A 9,657-nucleotide genomic window follows, 5' to 3' on the forward strand; every position below is an offset into this window, starting at 1 on the left:
AGAGAACCATTGGTATTTGTCTATTCTGTTTTACTGGTTCGTATTGGTGCACAAGTCTGCATATTTCTGGAGCACATATGATTTGTGATGTTTTATAAACCGGGGAAGATAAACAAGTTCGGAATCCCTGAATGGTGGTTTTTCTCTCCCGTGAAGTTTAGGCCTTTGTGGTTGACTAACAGGAAACCTCTGTTTTATTTTAATTGCTCCTGTTTTCATCCTTGAACCTGGTTTACTGCAATGGATGCTTCATTTTAGAAATCCAGCCATGAACTCCCAATCAGCATACAGAAACGCAAATTATTTTCAGAAAAAGAAACGATTAATTGTACGGAACATGTGCCTTGAAGGTGACCTTCCCGTACCGAAAAAGGGATATTAGCAATGCTCAGCTTTCCTCTCCACCTTTGGATTTCCGAAAACCATTTGTTTATGGAATACTGCCATGTAGTTTATCAGGAATAAGCTACATCCTTCAATTCTTTCCGCTGCTCATGAATTTCTACCGAGGTTCTTGTCTAATTAACTAAACTTTGCATTTGCCCCCTTTTCTGGCCTGTCGTCCATTAATAAACAATATTTTTTTTTTCAGTACACTGGTGGTTGGGGTCCTGGGGTTGATTTTTTTTTTTCAATGTAAAAAATGCAAGCATTTCTTATAAAGCAAAAAAAAAAAAAGTTTTGAGATTAAGGCTCAATTGAATTTAATAAGTTAAGTAACTTACTAATAAGAATAAAAAAAAATATAAAGTCGGTAAATAAAGTGAAAAAACATTGACAATGAAAAAAGGTTAAAAAAACCTGATTGGAGCCTATCTAGGTTAACATGTCAAATATATGATTTGGTTGTGATACTGGGATAACTTTATCGAAAATAAATTGAATAAAATTATAAAGTTTAATTATAAAATAATTTAATTTTGAAAGGTGAAATGGGAGGTTTATTGGCCACATGTGCCACCGGATCATGGAGGGCCCGCCAAGATGATTCAAACAGCACCATGGAAGGCGATGTCTAGTTATCAGATGATATCACACGTGTTGTCCATGTGTTGACATGTGCAACACACACGTTTGACACTTTGTTTAGTAATATATATTTTTAAATCACCAAATAGCCTTCAAGTGAACTTGATTATAACCAAAAAAACAAAAATGAAAAGAAAAAAAAATCCATTGGATGACAACTTTATTTTTATTTTTTGGGTAATTACATCATTTTGTTGTGCTTAAAAAAAATAAAAAGATGAAAAAGCTCATCTATGCAAGTTTTTTTTTTGTCTTTAAGGTTAATTAAGTTATTTTACTGTGCTAAAAAAAATTGATAAAATCAATTTGTCCAAATATATTTGGAAATGACTAATGACTCATGTGAAAAATACATTTTTACCCATGATAGTAAGGTTGTTGGTTTTTTCTAGAAGAAAAAAATAGTTATTTCACTATTTTAATCCACTATGACCGTGCCTTAGTGTACAATGATAGTTGATGTCTTTTATTTTTCTTAAAAAACATTTAATACTGTAAAAAGGATATATAAGATAACAATCATTATTAGATTTCTTAACCTTCATTTCTCGGAGCTTTTTGAGATTCTAGCATGGTAAAGAAAATTGATAAAATAACATAGTGCAAAAATATGTTTAGAGAAATAACATAATTTAGAGAATTGTATATGATATTTGCGATTTGTAAGTCGTAAGTGTCATTTGTGACTCTTTCAAATTGCAAAATTACTAGACACAAGATTCAATAAAGAGAAAGAAGAGATGGGAGAGAGAAAATAAGGAAAGAAAGAAAGAAAGAAAGAAAGAAAAATACCCTAGAGACATACCAAAACTCTGATGATGACACATTCGATATTGTTGGGAAGATCTTGATACGATGAATCTAATGATACTAAGTAAGGTCACCAACGGTGGTCAGATTAGGCCATACATGCGGGCCAAATGCAAATGAGCCTCGACATCTTTGGACGACTCATGTGACTTACTTTGTACACCGTTTATGATTTTTTTGGTGTCATTAAATTTGTTTTGTCGAGATATTTTTAACGGTACTAGTGATGTCATCATTAAAATTTAGATGAGCCTCTGAGGTCATTTTATTTTTTTTTGCTTTTCTCTCTTTCCTATTTTTTAACAAATTACAAGGATGACAAAGGATAGAGAAAAAACAATGAATTAAAAAAAGAAGAAAATGGCATTTTTATTAGTATTTCCTCTAGTTTTTTTCTCTAAATATTCCTTGTAACTTTGATTATAGAATCCTCAATGATATCTAGCTGATCTACTTGCATGGACTTAGTAGCCAAAGTTTGACCTCCCTTATTCATGCTCTTGAGTTTGTTCATCAATCTTGTTATCTTGTGGTTTTTCACTTTAAGTGAAGTTGAAAGTCCCTCAACGAGTTTTGTTAAGTTAGATACTTGATCCTCCAAAGTTGCAATCTCGATTGGTATCACTAACAAGGTGCTGAGACCCGAAGTCTTATTTGGTGATTGACATGGAGAAGTCTCCATGGGTGAATTGCTGATGTAGCCACCTTGAGTGATGAAGAAAAGTCCACGTTCCCCAATTGACTTTTATGGTGGAGTTGTAGTTTTAACCTTGGAGTAGCAAGATCTCGTGCCTTTTTTTCATTCAACATCAGCTTGATAATTGGCTTAGTTTGCACATACAACTCAGCGATGGATTTTATTTTTTATAGTAGGGTTGAAGAATATTCAACGGTATGTCAAAGACTAGAATTGGTATTCTTATTGCTTTTTAAAGTGATAATGATGATCATGTTCTTCCTAGTTGCTATTGAGAGGTTGATAAAAATTCTTTCTTAAAGAGAAGAGATAAGATGTAGAAATGTCTATAGTGGAGTCACCAGAAATTTATAGACAAACTTTTGAGCATCTAAAATTAAACAAGTACACGTGTACAAATATTTTATTTTATTAAAATATGTGATTGGTTACAATATTTATTTAAAATATTCTTACAAAAAAAATAAAAAAACCATTTAATTCTTTTCTTAGATTTGATATGTGATGACTTGATTTATTTGTGAAATCAAATCAAAACTTATGATTTGCAAGAACACGAATTTAGGCGTGTATTGTAGAACGAGACTTGGTGATTTGAAAAGTACCTTTGATTTGTCTTCAAAGTATTGTTGAAGAACTCTTATGAGACGTTTAAGCTTGATTCAATAAATCTTTGTGTTTTTCTAGACTTCAAGTGTAGATGAAGGGAGCTTGAGAGCTTTTAAAAGAGCTTCATTTCTTGAAGGGTCTGTTTTGAAGAAAATTTTGTATCTCCAAGAATCTTCTTCCTTTCTTGTCTAGAACGAGACCCTTTATTTATAGAGACTTGTAAGGGCTCTCAGGTCATTTTCCAGTATCATGTGATCTTGTATTTTTTTTTTAAAAAAAAATCTAAAATATCTCATTTCATGTGTTAATTTTTTATTGATAAAAAAAATACATGAACACTCATTTATTTTTTTTTTGTTATTTATTTCATGTTTTTATGCATTAGTTGAAAGTTTCTGTTTCTACAATCACATCAACCCGAGATACATGTATGCGCTCGGTGCAGGTCCATAAAAGTCTCGCCACTAGCTAAGCATCACCGACACTTCAAAAATTCCATACAAACAAATGTTTTAATTACGGAGTTGTTAGTCTCTTAAACATCAAATATATAATTGATCGAAGTGGAAGTTTTATGTGTTTGAAAAATTAATAGAATTTGTCTGTTTGAACAGATAACAATAATTTTTATTATTAATTCTGGATTTCTTTGATGTGCTTTTTATGCACGTGACAATGTAACCAGAATTTTCACTGGCACAAGAATTTTTTGCATTATGCTCATACTATAATATATTGTTCTTATTGTCACAAACTTGACCCGAAATTAATGTCAAATATTCAAATTAATTAACGTCATCCGGGACCGGGTGACTGTAAGCAACCAGCTGGGCCCAATTAATGGTCCATGCAGTCCCTCTCGTTACAATTCAACGACATTCGTCCCGAACATTAATAGAGCTGTTGAAGTACATATGTACGGCTTTGAATATTTTGTAAGAAAATATTTCGGAACAAAAAAATTAAGAAGATGAAAATAAATATATTGAATTTAAGATTTATTATTTGATAAATTAATTATTCCCGCAATGTGTTTGAGAAATCTCATTTCCACATAGGCGATACAGACATATATATATACACCTGGCCGGCCCCATAATCTTTGAATGGTTTAATTTGGAACAAACTCTAGCAGTATGAAAGATTGAAGATAGAGAAGATGATAAGATAAGAGAAGCGATTTTATTATATGGAAATTTAGTATATATAATCCTTTAACAAAATTAAATTAATAAAATTAATTTATTCTTTCCCTTTGGGATCTTGAAGTTGAATACTAGTCTGCACAAGTCCAATGTAATCTGATTATAAGTGGATCTTGAATCTAATGTGTTAAGCAAGAAATTGTGAACGCTCTTCATCTGATATTAGACAAGGCATTCGGTTCACCAGATTAAATAATAAACTTACATGAAAAGAAAATTGAGATGAACTCAACTACTGACAAATTAAGGCATATCACAAATTTACTTGGCAGTGGAGATAAATATAGACGGTTCTTCTTCTTTTTAAAAAAAAAAAAAAAACACATGATCGAGAGTTTTTGGGTAGCAATTAAGAAAGAAGGAGAATCCCAAAAAAGACAATAAACTGGGAAAGAAGCTTGATTAATTAGAAATTAATAATAGATTGTAAGGGAAGTTAATTAAGAAAATATGATAATATTGTTTTTAATAATTTTAAGAGTTAAAAATCATTCATGCATGGGATTTGGTGACACAATATTATCGTGCAATGCAAAATCTTCTCGCCCAAGCAATATAAAATCTCAACGCTATCAACTATCAAGCCTAGCGGAATTTTCATTGAAATGAAGTTAGCTGCAGCTTTCTCTCTTTTTTCTCCCCAGTTTTAGAACTTTGACACAATCGATGGGTTTACAATCAAATACTTTTCGTCGAACAATATTTTCATTCATTCTCAGTTTGTGTACACTACTGCTCGTGTAGCTTCTAGCTGGAATCGAAAAACTACTTAATCCACTTCTATAAATAGCTAGTATGTTTCCCGTCGAGGTTGAAATTGCTATTTTTTGATTTTTTACTTCAAAATAATAAATTATTTTTAGTAGTTTTAGATTGTTATAATATAATAATACCAAAAATAAATTTTAAAAATTAAAAAATAATATTTTCAAATAAAAATAACTTTTAAACCAATCTTTAACACCCTTTTAAGTATAGTTTCATAGAACTATTGAAGAGAAGCGATGGGTAAAAAACGTTCGATGAAAGAGTTGGATATGATAGTAGGATTCCTCATCATTACTAGTAATCATAGCTAACGTTTTGAGAACTACGTCCCAAGTATCAACATCAAAGATTGGATGGTTCGGGGCAGCTTAGCAGATAGGCTTCACATACATTAGAGGCTTCAAAACCCTCTCCCAAACCAACACCAACATAAGCCAACAGCAACCCCATTAATTCTTAGGGGTCTTCTAAAAAGAAAGCTTAAAAGAAGTACCTTGAAAACAATTACAAGAAAATTAAAAGACAAGGGTAAATTAAGCTGGAAGTAACAAAGAAAACCCTAAGAGCTCCACTTATTAGTAGGGAGTGAACCCCACATTTGCAGCAGCAAAAAACTCATCTTTCATGAGCACATCCTCTCCTTCCTACAAAATACAAAACACAAATTTAAAACTAATTAAGAGGCCTTGAAAGTGGGCTGTTTCTCCAATTCTGATCTACTGGTTTTGGATTCTTAGGGTTTCAATCAGAAGTACCTGTTGACGCACGTTAGCTTTCTTCACAGGTTGATCAGGCATAAGTCCGAAATGGATATGTGGGAAGTGGGCCCACTGAAAGAAAGAAACAAACAAATGAAGAAAATTATATTTGCCCATACAGTCATTAGTTAAATAATTACTAATCATAGCTAAAGTAGCAATAGCTGCATTATGAAACCCGAACTAAATAGTAATAATTAACATTTTGAGTTTTCTTGGATCTCACATTCTTTGCAGCTGCACTAAATGCTTCTCTGTGACTTATATCAGGGTTCCCAGCTTTAATGCGCTGGATCTCGTCCCTGCAAATCGGTACATTATAATGTCAAGTTCATGCTCATGCATATATATGCTTCATAGGAAAATACAAATTCCGGTCCATTGCAGTTAATATGGAGAAGTCAATAAGAGAGTAGCTTAATTTACATCTTTTTACGCCTATATTGGTATGTGTAACAAAGAAATTAATTTTGTATGTGCATAATTGTGATAATATAAAGTTTATAAGATTATAATAACCTACTTGATAAAGCGGTTGTAGGCAGATGGGACTCTATGTCTCTTTTCTGGAGCTGAACATGGAAAACAGACACATATCAACGACAAAGAAACAGACAGATCTTTAAAATAACTTCGCTGACTATGTGTAAGATATCTGCTTTTATTCTCTCTCTCTCTCTCTCTCTCCCTCCCTCATCATTACTTCATCATCATCTCTAAAGGGTCTATCCAGTCTATCTATCCATGGATTCTATATCTATATTTCCGGGGGAGAAAACTGAAAACTCTATCACATGCGTAGAAGTAGACAAAGGTCAGCTACATTTCATATTTTAGGGTTATTAATGAAATAATACAAGCAATGGAAGAAATTCAATGACCCATTTGAGTAAAGATACAGTAAAATTTCAGGACATGATAGTTAAGAGTTCTTCAAGAAAAAAGATAAGGAAGAAGTAGCACTAGAGCAGATGGGATAAGCTATGGAAGTCTCAAAGTAATGCAATTGACCTATTAGCTGCAAATCTACAGTAGCCTTTGTGGTAGTACAAAATAAATGATGAATAGCATGAAGAAGGCCAGATATGATAGTAGTGTCCGAAAGAAGCTTGGTACTTGAGGCAAAACCAAGATATCTAGGGCACTGTTGTTTTTCACTTACTTTTTCCAGCCTTTGATAAGTCAAGAGACTATAGCTACTGTGTGTAAGAGATGCAAAAGTGCAATTGAAATCAAGAAAGTTGAAGAAGACTGGTGGAGTCAATTCAATCAAATAATGACTCAAAATTTTCTTAGAGTGCGGCTTCTCATAGACTAGTGAAAAAGCCAATGGTATGTCAAAGAAATGAGATCATAGGTGTAAAGAATCTCACGTCTGTTAACCATAGGTGGTTTAGGGATCTCCTCAACGCCTCGAAATGGAATAACCGATTCATTTGGATGTGGCTGATTGATCAGCAGATTCGGCGGTGCTCCATTCCTGATCTCCTCCTAGAGTATAGACATATATTACCCCAGAAACCATAAAAACACTCATTAGTATCAAAATCCAAGTTTATATATATATATATATATATATATATATATATATATATATATATATATATATATATATATATATATATATATGTAAGGATTTGTGTAAGAGAAATCAAAGGAAATCAACTAGTCTTTTTTATAGTTCGAGTATAAAATATACTCGAACATAATGTCTATTGGGTATCAGTACCTAAAAAGATGGATTAAAAAATAGATGTTTCAAATTAACCCTAAAACATTCTAGCCTGATATACCAGGATATTCTGAGGATTGAAGAAGCCATGGCCAAGATAAAATTGATTAGCTGCAGGAAGTAGGCCATGCATGCTCACAGACAAAAGGTTGGTGCAGTGACCACATCGAACCGCAACAGTCTTGTACAAGCTAGTGCAAGGTACACTCACCTATAAAAAGAACCCACAAAAAATACAATTGAAATCCTTAAGAAACCCATTGAAGAATAAGAAAAAGAAGAAGCCAGTGGTGGTTTGGTCAATTGGCTCAGATTCAGGTTCAAGCCTCCATAAGGAGAAGAAAAACAATAATGGAACAGAAAATTAGGGATAAGATAAGGGGCAAAAAGTGGGAAGAAAATGATACCGCGAGGACAGTGTCACAAAAGTTGCAATGGACATAACAAAGCTGCTCGGAGGAAGAGAGGTGGTCTGGTCCAAAGGCAGCTGAAGACGAGGACATATTTTTTATGATACTTCTCTTTCTTTCTGAGATTTTGTTGATTTGATTGATGGATTGTCTGACCAGTGGGTATTTTGATGGAACAGATAAAGATCCTCTTCCTTTGATCTGATCTTCTTGATTGCTGAGTTGTTACTCAGCGAAAGAGAGAAGAGAGAGATATATATGAAAGAGAGAAGTGAGGATGTAGCTACTACTAATATACTAGTAAATAGAGAAGAACCAGAAAGTGTTCATCTTCTCTCTCCGCTTCTTAATACTAGAATTTTATCATCACTGTTATTAATTATTGCTAACGTTAATTTTTACATGTTTTTTTTTGTACAAGTTCTTGATGTATCATAAACAGGCCACAGTAAGAGAGATAGATAGAGAGAGAGAGAGAGAGCAAATGAATGGTTGGCATTAATTCCCAATGGGCAATGGATGTTTGTCTGCTTGAGAGGAAGAGAGAGAGCAGAGGTGGGGAGTGAGAAAAGGACGTTTGCATGGGCTTTGGCTCATTCACCTGTTGTTTTCATAGTTAAGATGGTGAGAAGGAAAAACCCACCCTCAATTTTCTTTGCTCACTACAATTCCATGGTACCCCCGATTTGGTCACAGAAAAAAACACCCCATCTTCGATGCTCTTTACACTCGCTTTGACTTGATGAATAAAAGCCCTTGAACTCGGGCACCCACGCTTTGGTTGTTATTTATTTTACTTGTAATAATAATAAGCCTTCACTCAATCCCAGGTTGTCATTTCATTCTGTTTTGGTTCCAGAAGTATTGTCTAACTGATGTACTTACCCTATTCTTCCAAATTAATTATTTAACCACCTGAAGGTGTTCGGTACAATTTGAAAAAAAGCTTGATTCCTGCCTGCTGCATCTACACTAATTTTACAGTGATAATTACAACCAGTCTGGTTAATCCGGCAGCAAAACTTGATAAGTGCTTGATTTCCTCTCTCCTATTTTTCGAATAATCATCATCTATGATGATCTTTCATATTTTCCGTGCCGCTTTTCAAACATATTAATTAGAGATTCCATGTATCACATCGTCTGACAGCCATCAATTTCTTTGAGGTCATGCTGCATTCTTCTTCTTCTTCTTTTTCTCCTCCTCCTCCTCCTTCTTCTTCATTCTCGAATGTCGATCATGTGTTCACGAAATTTCTTTTGAAACTTTACGTGCGTGTGTGCGTAGATAGATATACACATTTTTTTTCTTTGTTTATTTACTAGTAGCGGGGTGCATGTGTATTCTTAATGACACCACAACTAGGCCAACACTGTTTGAGACTGGTTACACTGGGTTTTCTTAGTCCTTCGGTTAGCTTCCGAGCCAGTCCATCCCCAAGGTTTGCATAATTTATATTTCACCAACAAAACACTGGACATCCAGAGGCAGAAGCACATAGTAGATAAAATGAGATAATGTACATGTCCAAAGAGGTGTTTGAGAGAATTTATTAGTGATTATTTTTTAAAGTTTTTTTTATTTAAAACTACATTAAAATATTATTATTAGGATATCAAAACAATTAAAAAACATAAA

General features: G+C 33.4%; 1 protein-coding gene across 1 annotated transcript; it reads right to left on the reverse strand.

The window, feature by feature from the left end:
* Nucleotides 1–5,381: 5,381 nt before the first annotated feature.
* LOC133691844 (axial regulator YABBY 1-like) lies at nucleotides 5,382–8,422 on the reverse strand. The gene is made up of 7 exons (XM_062112454.1): nucleotides 8,016–8,422; nucleotides 7,670–7,819; nucleotides 7,250–7,367; nucleotides 6,400–6,448; nucleotides 6,103–6,178; nucleotides 5,874–5,948; nucleotides 5,382–5,762 (listed from the first exon to the last, which is right to left on the reverse strand). The coding sequence occupies exons 1-7, from the start codon at nucleotides 8,109–8,111 to the stop codon at nucleotides 5,694–5,696; spliced, it is 633 nt and encodes a 210-aa protein (XP_061968438.1). The 5' UTR covers nucleotides 8,112–8,422; the 3' UTR covers nucleotides 5,382–5,693.
* Between the last annotated feature and the right edge of the window lie 1,235 nt (nucleotides 8,423–9,657).

This window comes from Populus nigra, chromosome 4 (genome assembly GCF_951802175.1).
Source record: "Populus nigra chromosome 4, ddPopNigr1.1, whole genome shotgun sequence".
In the NCBI taxonomy this organism is placed as follows: domain Eukaryota; kingdom Viridiplantae; phylum Streptophyta; class Magnoliopsida; order Malpighiales; family Salicaceae; genus Populus; species Populus nigra.

Coding starts and splice junctions, on each gene's coding strand:
- LOC133691844 (XM_062112454.1), bottom strand. CDS start 8,111: ATGTCCTCGTCTTCAGCTGCCTTTGGACCAGACCACCTCTCTTCCTCC. Junction 6,449..7,249: donor ACCACCTATGGTTAACAGAC/GTGAGATTCTTT, acceptor TTCCATGTTCAG/CTCCAGAAAAGAGACATAGA. Junction 5,949..6,102: donor TTAGTGCAGCTGCAAAGAAT/GTGAGATCCAAG, acceptor TCTTTCTTTCAG/TGGGCCCACTTCCCACATAT.